Here is a 16135-nt window from a genome sequence, read left to right as displayed (position 1 = left end):
TACAATAACTTTAAAAGTACACTCAAGTATAAGCCGAGGGGAGCTTTTTCAGCATTAAAAATGTGCTTCAAAATTCGGCTTATACTAGAGTATATACGGTAAATTGAACCGCCTTTCCTGTAATTTGAATCCATTGCTCCCAATCCTTGCAGTGAACCAGCTGGCCCTCTCTTAAACATGTCTACCCCTTATGAAATTAAAAACACAGCTATCCCAAGCTACACATACCCAGCTCTCTGAGGATCTCCTCGTAAGGCATGAGTTCCAGCCCCTCAGCCATCCTAGTCACCCTTCTCTGAACATGGTCCAACGTCCGAATATACTCCTTGAACTGCAGCATCCAGAATTGGACATAGTATTCCAAATGAGGTCTAAGCAATGTGGAACACAGGACCATTCTAACGTCCCTTGCTCTAGACCAGGGGTAGTCAAACTGCGGCCCTCCAGATGTCCATGGACTACAATTCCCAGGAGCCCCCTGCCAGCATTCGCTGGCAGGGGGCTCCTGGGAATTGTAGTCCATGGACATCTGGAGGGCCGCAATTTGACTACCCCTGCTCTAGACCAGTGGTTCTCAACTTTCCTAATGCAGTTCCCTTTAATACAGTTCCTCATGTTGCAGTGACCCCCAGCCATAAAATTATGCAAGTGTTCTTTCACAGAAATTAAACCAAAACTGAGCAATGGCATGAAGATCCATTGTTCATGATTGTAAATAAATTGGTTTTTTTCCAGGGTTTCTCAGTTCAGTTCTGCCTCTTGTCCCACCATGCCGATCTCGCTCTCTTCCGCTGCTCCAGACAGATGAACGCTCTATCTCGATCTACCTCACAAGGCTGTTGTGTGGATCCCACCTCCACAGGCCAGGCTGTTTGCCCTGCCGCGACCCCTGTGAAACGGTCATTCGACCCCCAAATGGGCCCCGATCCCTAGGTTGAGAACCACTGCTCTAGATTCTATGTTTCTAGCAATACAGCCTAATATTGTATTAGGCTTCTTAGCTGCCATACCACACTGTTGGCTTCTATTCAACTCCTAAGTCCCTTTCCCATGCACTGCTCTCAAGCGTGGTATCCCGTGTCTTGTCATCTTATCAACAATTAGGGGTTTGATTGTTCACAATTGTTTTTATGAACCATTGCACGACTGCTGCTAACAAAAAGCTTTGTTTTTACAAGATGTTTTTACACTCTAGCTTGTTTTTGATAGCATTTTTGTTCATTAATTTTTATACTATTGTTTAAAAGGTTTTACTGTATCATTTTGCTTTGCGAATGCCCTCAAACGGGTCTCTGGAGAGGTCAGGCATAAACTTCCAAAATAAGAAAGTGGCTTGTTAACTAGAGAAGCTGAAGAACTAGAGGCAAACAGATTTCCAGCTGAAAAACAGATTCTGATTTTAGGATTTAAAATGCAGTCAGGGATTCTGTAATACGTGAACTCATGGGATGGTGATACAAAATACTCTTCTTTTTTTTTTGTCTCAAGCAACTGCACATCATAACACAGGAATGGCAAGAGCTGGGAGACAGCAAGAAAGCGAATAGTAACACCCATCTGACATCATTAAAGTAAAAAGAGAGAGCAAGAGGGAGAGAGAAACTGCCTTTAACTAAAAGAAGTAGCTAATTTGATTGAAAGTCATCCTTTCTCTTGAAGGTCAAAGAAAGTTACTTTTCTCAGCAGTAAAGAGAAATAGCCGAGATGAAGACAGTTATGGCTTCCTGTATTTCTCTTTTTAAGAAGCATATAAAAATACAAGTTAAGATACAGCTGTATTAGTTAAATATAATCATACCCAGAAGGAAAGGACTGCTTCATTTAAGATCCTTCAGAATGAATTCTGCAGTCCGGACCAGGTGACAGCAAAGAGAAAATCTGGACATAAACAATCTTACTAAGAGGAAACTTGGCTATAATTCATGAAGATGGAAAAAGTCTTTGACCGGTATTTATGGATGTGTCGTTTGTACTTCAGTGCTGGGAATAAATACTAGGGAAGTCTGTGACAGCAACTCCGAAATACTAAGAAAATCAGACAAATCTTTATTCATTACCAGTTTTATATTCTCTGGGAAATTCTGGTCTATGAGCCTAGTAAGTAAAAATAAATCTCAATGCTAGGTAGGTTTAAAGCAGATAAATGGAAGTACAGCCAGGTCTGGGGGAGGGGAATGCAGAGTGTGTATGTGTGGGTGTTTGATGATTTTCAAAGGAGGGATGCTGAGTGGATGGCATCTCTTAACTCTTTCATTGCCTGTTCCTTCCCACATGCAAAAATTTCCTACTATAAGGCAGCATACAGACTGGAGAAACAGAGAATATACACGGATCTCAGCCAATCACTGATGCTTTTCTGCTGCCACTTCTTCTCCCACTACTTGTCCAACGTTTTGCTGCTGTTTGTTGGTGACCCAGGTTCCCAGAATGTCTAGTCCAGTCAAGGAAGCCAGCCTGGTGTAGTGGCTAAGAGTAAGGTAAAGGTATCCCCTGTGCAAGCACCGAGTCATGTCTGACCCTTGGGGTGACGCCCTCCAGCGTTTTCATGGCAGACTCAATACGGGGTGATTTGGCAGTACCTTCCCCAGTCATTACCATTTACCCCGCAGCAAGCTGGGTACTCATTTTACCGACCTCGGAAGGATGGAAGGCTGAGACAACCTTGGGCTGGCTGCCGGGATCCAACTCCCAGCCTCATGGACAGATAGCTTCAGACAGCATGTCGCTGCCTTACCACTCTGCGCCACAAGAGGCTCTTGTGGCTAAGAGTAGCAGACCCTAATCTGGCGAGCCTGGTTTGATTCCCCACTCCTCCTCCGCATGCAGCCAGCTGGGTGACCTTGGGCTCGTCACAGCCCTGATAGTACTGCTCTCACAGAGCAGTAACATCACAGCTCTCTCAGCCCCACCTACCTTGTGGAGAGAAGAAGGGAAAGATAAGCTGCTTTGGGACTCCTTCAGTGGGGTATAAAAAATCAGCTCTTCTCTTTCAATTGTTAGAAATGGTGATGATTTTGTGTGTCCATGTCCCACAGATAACTTGCTTTTTCAGGTTCACGATATGGCCCCAAAATCTAAAGCACCCACAGTAAGATCGAACAACACAGAGGCAATGAGCCTATTCCATTAGATGTAACACACAACAGAGCAAGCAATGCCTGCAAATTTTCTGACCTGCCTGTCCGACAATTTCATTTATCAAATGGTGGAAGAACCTATGAGAGGCTCAGCCATACTCAATATGGACCAACAGGCAAGAGCTGGTAGATGGAGTGAAGGAGATGGGAACCTTGGTAGGGAGTGACTATGTCCTCCTAGAATGCCTTTTGAGATGGGGGGGGGCAAAGAAATTCATAGTCAGATGAGAGCCAGTTTGGTGTAGTGGTTAGGAGTACGGACTTGCTGGGTTAGATTCTGTACTCCCCCACATGCAGCCAGCTGGGTGACCTTGGGCTCGCCACGGCACTGATAAAGCTGCTCTGACCGAGCAGGAATATCAGGGCTCTCTCAGCCTCACCCACCTTAAGCAGGAGAGGGGCTGACTCTTAGAGATGAAAGCAAGACCCAGATTCAGTTTTCTAACCTCCTCCTCAAAGGAGCCTCAGTGAGCAAGGCCAGGAAACAGCCTGAGGACTTGGAGGGTGGATGAGATCACAGTAGCATCATGTGCCAGGGAAGAGTAAAATCGGGATTTCATCAGGCAGTGTCATCCATTCATTCTTTACTGGAGTAACGGTGGGCCAGCCTGGTGCAGTGGTTAGGAGCACTGACTTCTAATCTGGTTTGATTCCCTGCTCCTCCTCTACATGCAGGCAGCTGGGTGACCGAGCAGTGATATCAGGGCTCTCTCAGCCTCACCTCCCTCACAGGGTGTTTGTTGCGGGGAGAGGAAAGGGAAGGTGATTGGAAGCTGCTTTGAGCCTCCTTCGGGTAGAGAAAAGTAGCATAGAAGAAGAAGAAGAAGAAGAAGAAGAAGAAGAAGAAGAAGAAGAGGAAGAGGAAGAGGAAGAGGAAGAGGAAGAGGAAGAAGAAGAAGAAGAGGAAGAAGAAGAAGAAGAAGAATCAACTCTTCTTCTTCTATATTTTGTGAGGCGGACTTTAAGAAATTCAGAGACATTGTGAGAGTCATCCTGTGGGCAAGAATGCTGGAAGAGAAAAGGGCAAGTGACGGGTGGGCTCTCCTTATGCAAGAGCTATTACATGCTCAAGCCATGACTATTCCAGGAAAATGGAAACATTGTAAAGGATCCAAGAAGCCTATTTGGATGAACAGAGAACATCAGGAGGAGCTATGGAAGAAACAGGAAATGTTCAAGAAATGGAGAGAAGGATAGACCTCTAAGGAAGTGTATCTGCAGATTACAAGGTGCTGTAGGTCAGCCATCAGAGAGGCCAAAGCTGGGGGTGAGTGGAGACTGGCAAGGGAAGCCCACTATAACAATAAAAGCTTCTTCATAGATATGAGGAGCAAATGTAAGTTAAATGAGGCAATAGGGCCATTGCTGAGTGTAGATGGAGAAAGTCTGACAGAGAGAAAGCAGAAAGGGTCAGTACTTATTTCACTGGAAGAATATGGATACCTCTAGGGATGGTTGTAGGCAAGGTATAGTCTAGGTGGCAGGTTGTCATGTTGAGAGACACCTGACTGCACTGTATGAGTTCAAATCCCCTGGGATGGATGGTGTACACCGGAGAGTGCTCAAAGTACTTTCTGGAGATATGGAGAGCATGCAGAATCTTTGTCCATCAGCTTTAGGACTCCTTGGAGGACTGGAGAGGTGCCAGAAGACTGGAGGAATATTATCTCTGTCTTCAAAAATGGGAGGCGAAATGACCTACTACAGGCCTACTACCTCTGTTATGGGTAAGATAATGGTGCAGATTTTAAAGTGGATGTTCTGCAAACATCTGAAGGACAATTTGTTGATCCAGGGAAGTCAGCACAGATTTGTCTCCAACAGGTTCTGCCAGACCAACCTGGTTTCCTTCTTTGACTGAGTGACGACCTTATTAGATTGTGGAAACTCAGTTGATGGTGTTTACCTGGATCTTTGAGGCTTTTCCATGATGTTCTGATGGGTAAACTGGAAGACTGCAGACTGGATTTTCATAGAGTTAGGTGAATAGGGAACTGGTTAAAAAACTGCACTCAAAGAAGAGTTGTCCATGGTATTCCATCAGATTGGATGAAGGTGAACGGAGGGTGCCCCAGGGCTTGGTACTAAATATGTTACTTTTTCAATATTTTTATTGATGAAGAGGGGGTGGAAGGATTCCTCAATACATTTGCAGATGACACCAAATTGGGAGGAGTAGCAAACACACCAGAAGTTAGAGATAGTATTCAACAAGATCTGAACATGCTGGGAAAGTGGGCAAATGAGAACAAGATGCAATTCAGTAAGGAGAAGTACAGAGTTCTACATCTGAGTCACAAAAATGAGGCATTCATACCTGATGGGAGATACACTTCTGGGTAGCAGTCAAAACAAGATCTTGGGGATACTTGTGGACTGTAAGCTAAATTTGAGCAAACAGTGTGATGCGCTGGTAAAAACTGCAAATGCAGTTTTGGGCTGTATCAACAGAGGCATCAAATCAAAATCAGAAAATGTCATAGTCCCACTGTATAGCGCAATGGTCAGACCCCACCTGGAGTACTGTGTGCAGTTCTGGGGGGGCCTCACTTCAAAAAGGATGTGGACAAAATTGAGAGGGGGCAAAGGAGGCTGATGAGGATGAGAGAGAGAGAGAGAGAAAGAGAGAGAGAGAGAGAGAGAGAGAGAGAGAGAGAGAGAGAGAGACAGAGACAGAGACAGAGACAGAATTGCTGTTTAGGATTGAAATCTATGGGTCCTGAGTTTGGGATTGCTATTTTCAATGGGGGATGTATATGGGTGTCTGTGACAGCTGATGATAAAGATAATGATACCAGGTTTGGACAGAACACAGTCCTCCCTGTAATCTAAACACCCCTGGATTTTCAAGCAGATTGAACTACAGGGCTTGTTTTTACAGACCCCCCACCCCCACCCCAAATAGGTACCCCTCTGTGCAGCTGCACTTCTCTCTACTGATTCCTAAAACCGTGGCCAGGCAGCAGCCTAGCAGGAGAGCTCCAGATGGCCATGCCATCAAAAAACAAAAACCCTGTCTGCTTTTTCCTACTCTCACAGGGACTGACAATAAAAATCTCTTAACTTTCCACTGAAAACTATAGTTGCCGACCTTCCTTGCTGCGGCCTGTTTATTTCTCTTCCTTTGCTGAACCCCACATCTCTTTCTGTCTGCCATTACGGGTATGTACTAAAATGAGTGACAGAAATGCCCACTGAGATTAATGGGAGAGGCCTGAAGGCCTACTGGATAAAAGGGGAGCCAGGAACACCACTTGTTTGACCCTTGGGGCTTCTTTAGTAGAGGGCATTCTGGAATTTTGGCATCAGCGAGTTGAAAAACAACCACTCAAGCCCTCAGTCAGTACTGGTGGGATATAAGTATTTTAGTGAGATAAATGAATAAACTTTGCTCAGTGAAGTGTTAGAACAGGGGAAGTGAAGGCTGCCTAAGTGAATAGGCTGCCTAAGGAGGTGGTGAGCTCCCCCTCACTGGCAGTCTTCAAGCAAAGGTTGGATACACACTTTTCTTGGATGCTTTAGGATGCTTAGGGCTGATCCTGCGTTGAGCAGGGGGTTGGACTAGATGGCCTGTATGGCCCCTTCCAACTCTATGATTCTAAGGCAGGGGTAGTCAAACTGCAGCCCTCCAGATGTCCATGAACTACAATTCCCAGGAGCCCCCTGCCAGCGAATGCTGGCAGGGGGCTCCTGGGAATTGTAGTCCATGGACATCTGGAGGGTCGCAGTTTGACTACCCCTGTTCTAAGGGGTAGAACAGGGGAAGGAAGAACAGCCACTTAAGTTGGAGGTAGGCTGCTTAGAAGACGGTTGGATCTTAGATTGTTCTTAGGTCAACGTCGCTAAACACCTTGGGCACTGAAATGACAATATATAAAATGTTTTCAACATAAATGGGTCCATTTTCCATCTGGAGGTATTTACCCTGTGGACACTCCCCCCCCCCTTCCATGTGGCACAACTGGTTTAGTTACACAGCAGTCTGGGGTGCAGATTATTTGAAAAAGAAGAGTTGGTTCTTATATGCTGCTATTCTCTACCTGAAGCAGTCTCAAAGCACCTCACAATTGCCTTCCTTTCCTTCTCCCCACAACAGACACCCTGTGGGGTAGGGGAGGCTGAGAGAGCCCTGATATTACTGAAGAAGAATAATAGTTGGTTCTTATATGCTGCTTTTCTCTACCTGATGGAGTCTCAAAGCGGCTTCCAATCTCCTTCCCCCTCTCCCCACAACAGACACCCTGTGAGGGAGGTGAGGCTGAGAGAGCCCTGATATCACTGCTCGGTCAGAACAGTTTTATTAGTGCCGTGGCGAGCCCAAGGTCATCCAGCTGGCTGCATGTGGGGGAGTGCAGAATCAAACCCAGCTTGCCAGATCAGAAGTCCACACTCCTAACCACTACACCAAGCTGGCTTGTAGGACAGCAAGAAAAAGCAGACCATCTGATCTCCTAGCTAAGTGTAACTCTAGATGACATTTCCAGTTTTTTTCAGCCTTCCTAATATTACATTTGAAATTAAGGCTTTTCCTTGTAATAAACAACTTGGCCGCTTGTTGAACTGGCTGGATATGCCGTACATTTCGACACTCCATAGCAATCATTTACATGGTACATCAACATCCCTCTAAGATTTTTACATGATTATAGTTCTTTCCAAGAGCCGGCATCTATTAGGAAAGAGAAGAGCTAGACATGAAGTAGTTTGTGAAGAAACTACACCAAGGACATTACTCTTCCTTTCCATTAGATTATTCCCCAGCTCAAGTCAAATCCTTTTATTTCACCAGCTTTTACAACAAAAAGATCACTGTACCTGTTATCTGTGTGCTTTGTTTCAATGCACTTATTTAGATTGCCCAATTTCATAAATAATCCTTAGAATTTCCCTGTAGAGAAACGTGCTTTACTTAAACTCAAGGATGAATTGGCACTTAACTCTACTTAGCTGAATCACAGTTTTTGGGAAGCATATTATGAATCGCATTCCAGCTTGTCCGTGTTTTCGATGGAAAGTGCATTTATTTTCTCTACCATTAATGGAGACGGAAACTCATGCTCCAGGAGGAACAGTGCATGTGAAAATCCAATAAGCACAGGTAACAAAATCTACTTGCAGTTAATTTCAACCAACAGGCATCTGTTCAGTGCATAATACCCAAGACTCAATTCTAAGTTCATAAAACGGCCTTTTAGAAGAAGAAGAAGAAGAAGAAGAAGAAGAAGAAGAAGAAGAAGAAGAAGAAGAAGAAGAAGAAGAAGAAGAAGAAGAAGAAGAAGAAGAAGAAGAAGAAGAAGAAGAAGAAGAAGAAGAAGAAGAAGAAGAAGAAGAAGAAGAAGAAGAAGAAGAGTTGGTTTTTATATGCCGCTTTTCCCTACCCAAAGGAGGCTCAAAGCGGCTTACAGTCGCCTTCCCATTCCTCTCCCCACAACAGACACCCTGTGAGGTGGGTGAGGCTGAGAGAGCCCTGATATCACTGCCCGGTCAGAACAGTTTTATCAGTGCCGTGGCGAGCCCAAGGTCACCCAGCTGGCTGCATGTGGGGGAGTGCAGAATCGAACCTGGCATGCCAGATTAGAAGTCCGCACTCCTAACCACTACACCAAACTGGCTCTCAACGGTGAAGTCAACGGTGGTTTCCTGCTGACCATGAAGGAGAGAGAAATGCACAGAATTCAAAAGACTCTGCAGATAAATATTTGTCCCTTCCATATCTTTTTGTGCTCTTGCAATCTTAGAGATGAAGTATGTTAACTACCCATCCTTTCCTTCCCATCAAGGCAGAGTGGTAGGCAAAATAACCTTTGCATTGGTACAGCTGGAATGGATGATCAGGAAGAACAGATCAAGGACCTGGGTGGGGCAAAACGAGGCATGGCAATCAGAGGGAGAGCAAAGGGATGCCAATCTCTAGCGGCAAGAGCAGAATTTACAAGTTATGGATCCTGCTGACAAATCCTCAACCTCTCTACAAGCCTGGAAGTACTACCTACCTGGTCTTGCTTTGACATATTGGCTGGCTGAGAGTGGCAGAACTCTGTGTATTTCTAGATGAGGTGGCAGAGCTTTGTACATTTAATTGAATTTTCACTTGATCATCCCATCAAGGGGCATGGTGAGTTTAATGCCAATGGGAGCAATAATTCCTAATGGGTGTCAGGAAGACAGACTTGAAAACAACAGCTTCTTTCTAAAGCAAGCGTTTATTTCAAGGCAGCTCTATCCAAGAAGATTCAAAGCCGAATCTGGCTTGCCTATTCAAAACTAAGTTCTTATCCCCCCCCCCCCGACTTTCCCGCCTAAAGATGTTCACACACACACACATACACACAGAGACACAATAGACTTTCATGTCCAGGTGCCGTCCGGGAAAGCGTCCAACAATGATAACATGCCTAGCGTTGACCTTGGAGCGTCTAGTGTTACTACTTACAACGATAACAGCGCTTGTTACACTACTGAATAGTTAGTAGTTCAGGGCTAAAAGACAGACAGGCAAAATGGCTACACAGAGGCTAAGACATATTACATCATGGCGGTAATCAGTGGATTCTGACAATGGGCTCATATTAGAAATCTAGATTTAGCCAGGGATGGAGGATGTGGGATGATTCTATGGAAACTGCTGATGTGATATTTCCTTCACAGCTGAAAGAAGCTGTGAGGCCTCTTCTTAAGAATTCATCTCTTGAAAATGATGTGGGCAATTATTGACCTGTGTCCAGTCTCCTTGCAGCTACAACAGCTTGAACACTCATGAAGCTGCCTTATACTGAGTCCTACCATTGGTCTACTAGTAGGTGAAGTGAAGAGAAAAAGTCATAAAGGTATGACAGAATCATATTTATCAATGTATCTCAAAAGTGGAGTTTGATGTGGCGGAGCAAGTGAAAATGGTAGGTTTTTTAATGGACAATCATGTACCACGCATCTCTGGTTTCCCGTTATGAGGAAGGAGGAGGAGGGGTCAGGAATAGACAAGATACTCTTCTACACAGTAGATAATCTATCTTTGAATTTTCAATGACACAAACTTGGCGAACACACTCTTGTGCTTGAGTATTGTCAAGAGATGATCTACTAAACAGAGTATTGATTATTTGTCAGGGGATGGCTTTTAAATAATTACTAGTTCATCATCTGACTAAAAATGCAGATATCTTTTAAAACCCATGAGCAATTCATTCATGCGTTGATTTATTTATTTTTATTTCTAATTTGATTTATATACCACCATTCTCAAAGATTCTAGCTCTAGCAATACATTTTCATTTTGATGTGTGTGCTGTTCTCAGTTCCAACAACAAAACAATATATTTGCACTGGAAAGAATGTTCATTTCAGGAAGGGAGGAATAAAGTTAGAAATCATAACAATGCCATGAATATGTTTCCAGCAGATTCTAGACTGAAAACTGAAAAACAGAGCAAGCTATATACTGCATGCCTGGCCCTATTTTATTACAGATTTCAATACCGGGCAGATTTAAGATCAACATGAACCAAATTGATCAATTCCAAGAACTGACTGAAAGATTTACAAATAAAGTGTACACTTTTAGAATGGAAATATAGACTCTGAAAATTAGACTGTGGTTTAACACATGAAAATACACAATCACAATTCTTGGGTTTACTTTGCCTCAGAATATTTATCACAAAAAAACATTGTTTTAAGAACCAGAACAGAAATCACTGTATTTATTCTGACTTAAAAAAGAAGTCAAAAGAAGTCATTTTTTTTTCTTGAACACATTTTTTCTTTGTGAAAATAATAAAATAGTGTTAGAAGCTTACATCTTGTAGGTGTGACTCCTTCTTCTTTGCCGACAAGTTTAAGTGCTTCTCTAGAGTAGAATAGTATTTTTCGCTTTCTTTGTCAAACTTCTTCTTTCCTTCCTGGAAATCAAAAGGTTCCATATTAAAAAAGCACAAGCAGACATTGCTATGCAATGCAAAAACCTGGGAATGTGGTAGAAAGTCTTCCTACCTGCTGGACAAAGGAATTGTCCAGAAGAGTTTCCTTATACAAGAAAGTGTATCGTTCAAAAATTCCACTGGGGAGTAGGTGAAACCTACACATGTGATCACAGATCAATCCCCCAAGACAGACAAAACATCCCGTCTCCTCACAGACAACACTTGACACATCTAACTGCAAGGTGCAAAGTCAGGGCGTATGCCTGTGAACTGCACAATGTTTGAATCAATTTGCTTTCGATTGTTTTCTTTACTCTGCAGGTATTTCAAACTGCTCAAGGTCCTCTGCTCAATTTATTCTCTACAACTTGTGAGGTAAATTAGGCTAGGATGAGGGATGGGGTTTGGCCTAAGGTCACCTGGTGAACTTCGGAGCAGAGGAAGAATCCGAACCCAAATATCCACAGCCCTAGTTTGTCACTCTAGTCTTGGTCAACTTTTGGACCTTTGAGAACCCCCTGAAACATTATTCAGCCTTCAAGAAACTCCCAAAGTGGCATGACCATGCAGAATATGGTTGGGAAGCATAGCTGCCTACATGCTCACCCTTCCCCACTCCCTCCAGGCCCATCATTGGCCATATTGGAAGGGATGAGTGGGTCAACATGGCCACATATAGTCATATCACTTAGAATCATAGAGTTGGGAGGGGCCATACAGGCCATCTAGTCCAACCCCCTGCTCAACGCAGGATCAGCCCTAAGCATCCTAAAGCATCCAAGAAAAGTGTGTATCCAACCTTTGCTTGAAGACTGCCAGTGAGGGGGAGCTCACCACCTCCTTAGGCAGCCTATTCCACTGCTGAACTACTCTGACTGTGAAAAACTTTTTCCTGATATCTAGCCTATATTGTTGTACTTGAAGTTTAAACCCATTACTGCGTGTCCTCTCCTCTGCAGCCAACAGAAACAGCATCCTGCCCTCCTCCAAGTGACAACCTTTCATATACTTAAAGAGGGCTATCATGTCCCCTCTCAACCTCCTTTTCTCCAGGCTGAACATTCCCAAGTCCCTCAACCTATCTTCATAGGGCTTGGTCTCTTGATAAATGTTTAACGAATTTTATGTTTCACTTGATAAATGTTTAACTTGATAAATGTTTAACGAATTTTAAAAACATATACAAATTAATTCCCACCCATTCGGGAAATCCTTTCAGGGCCATGAAGGAAACCCAGGGTTTCACGGAACCCTGGTTGAGAAAGCCTGTTTAACCAAGTTTAACCATAAACGTTTAACCAATTTTAAAAATATATAAAAAATTAATTAACTCCCACCCATTCGGGAAACCCTTCCAGGGCTGTCAAGAGACCCCAGGGTCTCACGAAACTCCACTGAAAGATGGATGGAAATGCAGCGCACCTAGTGATGGGTGCCCGGAAAGGACAGTGGAAGCCCCCTCGTCACCATGCAGGCACTCAGCTAGTGAGTGGTTGGCAGAACCTAGGGTGGGCTTGTGTGGTGGCATCACTCAATGGCACTAGCCACTCAATAGCTTTTTTTTGCTTGCATTGTACGGCAGCTGCAGTCCACATCTCTATCGCCTTCTAATGCCCTCCAGGGTGGCGGGTTAAAGTAGATGAGCGATTGGGATGCGAGTGTCCTGCGTAGTGCAGGGGGTTGGACTAGATGACCCATGAGGTCCCTTCCAACTCTATTACTCTATGATTCTAGGAAGGGCATTGCAAATACTTGAACATTTAGGAATGCTCAGTGGCAGGAACCGGGACACTGATTCCCCATGACCCATGGTGCAAGCCACTTCTAGCAGGCATACATGTAGCACAACTATATGCAGAGAACACAGATACGTCACGTAGGACAGATACGATTTTGTCGACACTCTCTGCAAAAGAGGGCAAGCAGATGCCAACGAAGCTTTGAGCAGAATCAACCACGACTATTTCCCCCTGAACTGCTGAAGCAAGCTCTCAAAGTCGCTGACTCAGTTGGCATCGTAGCCATGAACCAGACATGTGGGTTTGGCCCAGAGTGTGGCTGGCTGCTGACCTGCCCATTTTTGGCATCAAGACCTGTCTATATAGCTGGAGCAGCTTTCTGAAAAAAAGCACAGAAGAAGCCTCGGCAAATACCACTGGTGCCTTAGTGGGACTGGATGCATGGGGCTGTGAATGGCCAGAAGAAGACAATGTCAATAGCCAATGCCAAGAGCCAGCTTGGTGGAGTGGTTAGGAGTGCGGACTTCTAATCTGGCATGCCAGGTTTGATTCTGCACTCCTCCACATGGAGCCAGCTGGGTGACCTTGGGCTCGCCACGGCACTGAGAAAACAGTTCTGACCGAGCAGTGATATCAGGGCTCTCTCAACCTCACCCATCTCACAGAGTGGTCTGTTGCAGGGAGAGGAAAGGGAAGGTGAATCTAAGCCACTCCGAGACTCCTTCAGGTAGAGAAAAGTGGTAACTCTTCTTATGAATGTTCCAAAACCTCCAAGCAGAGACCTGCCTATGCCTGGAGGCTTTGGAATGTTCAAGCCACAGGTGGGAGGATTTAAAGGGGCATGTAGCTTCATTACAGCCGATTATGACAGCCTGGGGCTGACAGAATCATCTGTAATGTGTGTGGGGGATCCAGCAGCCTTTAAATGTTCCTGACCAAGTCAGGAAACATTTAAAGAGACCATCCACCCACATGTTACAGCTGATAATGACAGCCCTGTGGCTGTCATGGTCACTTGCTAGGCAGCCCACAGTCCCTTTGAATACTCCCCTCCTATCCTGGCTGAGGGAGCATTTAAAGGGAGTGTGAGAAGCCTAGAGACCATTGTATTTTTTATTAAATGGGCATTACTAACAGTATTTAAATAAATAGTTGGGTTTGGTGATTTCAGCTTTTTAAAAAGTCTTGCTTCGTTTTAAGAGAGTATCCTTCATGTTCTCCCCCTAGATTTCCCCCCAGATAGTCAATAATCTCATATTCCTAATAAATGTGTATATTGAAAAATAAGAAAGAATATGAAATATGAAGCAACTAGACAGCTGCACTGGCTTATTCAAGGTAAAGAAAACAATACATGACAGCTACCAGACGCATAAAGATTATGGTTTTAGTATTATTTATTAAATTTCTGTACTGATCTCCCAATTTGGCTCAGTTAAGATTATGTTGAAAGAAGAAGAAAAAACTCCCAGCTGTGAGCTCTTTGGGGGGGGGAGCCTTCAGGGTGGGCGGTATATAAATCTAAATAAATAAATAATTAAAATGCTTATGTTTGTTTCCATGTTAATTGTAAAAGTTGCTATCCTTGCTTTGTAGGAATTTCTTACAGGCCAGAGTGGCCAGGGATTCTGGTTAGAGGGGGGCATCATCTGGGCATGGAATTGGGGCAGGCAGTTGTGAATTTCCTGCATTCTGCTGTGGGTTTGACTAGATGACCCTGGAGGTCCCTTCCAACTCTGATTCTATGATTCCTGTGGTTAAGCGGTTCCCTTCAGGTAGATTTTATCTGCAGGCCTTAAACATATCCTGTGTGATTTACTTCCCCCTGAAATAGCCAAAGAGCTATGAGTTCTGGAGACAAATCCAGTGAAGCTATCATGAAGCACCTGTCAGGAACATTTGCGAAGGCTCATCGAGTACAGGGCGAGTACGAAACTGGAGAGAACAGAATATAACAAGTATCCAGAAGCTTGGGATGTTCCGAATTTGGTGCCTGAGTGTGAATTTCACAGGATTCTTCTTATGAACATAAGAAGCACAAAAGGTACTTTTCACACTGTATGCAGTATGAATGCACTTCTATTGGACATATCTCTGTTAAATCATGCCCTGAACAAATTAATCAGCGATAGTGATCTCAGGTACAAAGAATGGCAGAAAAACCCACTGGGCTAAGATTTTACTGGCCAATGCTGAGACCTGCTTTGCATATGCAGCAGAATAAGGTGCTAGGGAGAGACGGTGCCACTTAAAAAGAACAGCAGGCAGGTCCTTTTTGAAACTGTGAAAAACTCCCTGAAACACACGTGGAGCTGCCTGAAGCTGAATTAGATCCTCATTTCCTCAAGATCAGTACTGTCTGCTCAGACCGGCAGCAGCTCTTTAGGATCTCAGGCAGAGGATCTTTCTTATCAATTACTGCCTGAACTTTCAAATTGTGGAGATGCTGGGGACTCAACCTGCATAGAGATTCTACATTCTACGTACACATTCTCTTGCACAAGTAGGAGATACTTTCTGTCATTCCTGCAACCCCTGTTGTCTTGTTCAATCACTATTCTCAGTTCAGCCAGTTTGGCGTAGTGGTTAGGAGTGCGGACTTCTAATCTGGCATGCCAGGTTCGATTCCGCTCTCCTCCACATGCAGCCAGCTGACCTTGGGCTCGCCACGGCACTGATAAAACTGTTCTGACCGAGCAGTGATATCGGGGCTCTCTCAGCCTCACCCACCCCACAGGGCGTCTGTTGTGGGGAGAGGAAAAGGAAGGTGAATGTAAGCCGCTTTGAGCCTCCTTTGGGTAGGGAAAAGCGGCATATAATAACCAACTCTTCTTCTTCCTGATGGACTTCACGGGAGTGGGGAGGGGGAACAGCATGGAGGGGGAACAGAATGAGAAGACGCATGAGATGGATGAGGAGAGGGGAAGCCCACAGTTGTATCTCATGTGACCTGGCCTCAACTATAGGCCTGGAGGGAAAGAGCCTTTTTAGAGACCCTGTGGAACTTTGGATGTGGAACATCTACTGGCGCGCTCCCTCAAACGGATATGTAGACGGACGTGATGGATGTTATCCCACCATAGAGAGCACACCAGTGGATGGCCGGCAGCTGCAGTGGCGCCAGAGGGGATGGGTGGAAAACAGGCAGCCTAATACCCCATAGCCTTCTCTGCCTGCCCTTTGGGAGATGGGCGTAGCAGCCCATCCCTCATGGACTTCCCAAACAGCCTGGCCTTTGGAAGATGTAGGAGGAGGTGAGAAAGAGGTAGACCCCGTGACCTTCCCCATCCAGCTTGGCCTTTGGGAGATGTGAGGGAAGGGGCAGGAGAGTGGCAGTCTT

The 16135-nt window shown here is 44.7% G+C and overlaps 1 protein-coding gene across 4 annotated transcripts in view; it reads right to left on the bottom strand.

The window, feature by feature from the left end:
- Positions 1 to 16135, bottom strand: part of ARHGAP42 (Rho GTPase activating protein 42) — a 202307-nt gene that overhangs the window by 66671 nt on the left and 119501 nt on the right. For all 4 annotated transcript variants that reach the window (XR_013231712.1, XR_013231711.1, XM_077341501.1 and 1 more), the window contains exon 5: positions 10934 to 11035. Coding sequence is in view for 2 of the 4 variants with exons in the window: in XM_077341501.1 (XP_077197616.1) it covers positions 10934 to 11035 (102 nt within the window). In the remaining 2 variants the exon portion in view is untranslated. The remainder of the gene's footprint in view (positions 1 to 10933; positions 11036 to 16135) is intronic.

The sequence above is a fragment of the Paroedura picta genome, chromosome 6 (genome assembly GCF_049243985.1).
Source record: "Paroedura picta isolate Pp20150507F chromosome 6, Ppicta_v3.0, whole genome shotgun sequence".
Lineage (NCBI taxonomy): Eukaryota > Metazoa > Chordata > Lepidosauria > Squamata > Gekkonidae > Paroedura > Paroedura picta.
Note: the sequence above shows the minus strand (reverse complement) of the source record. Positions and strands in the feature narration are given on the sequence as shown.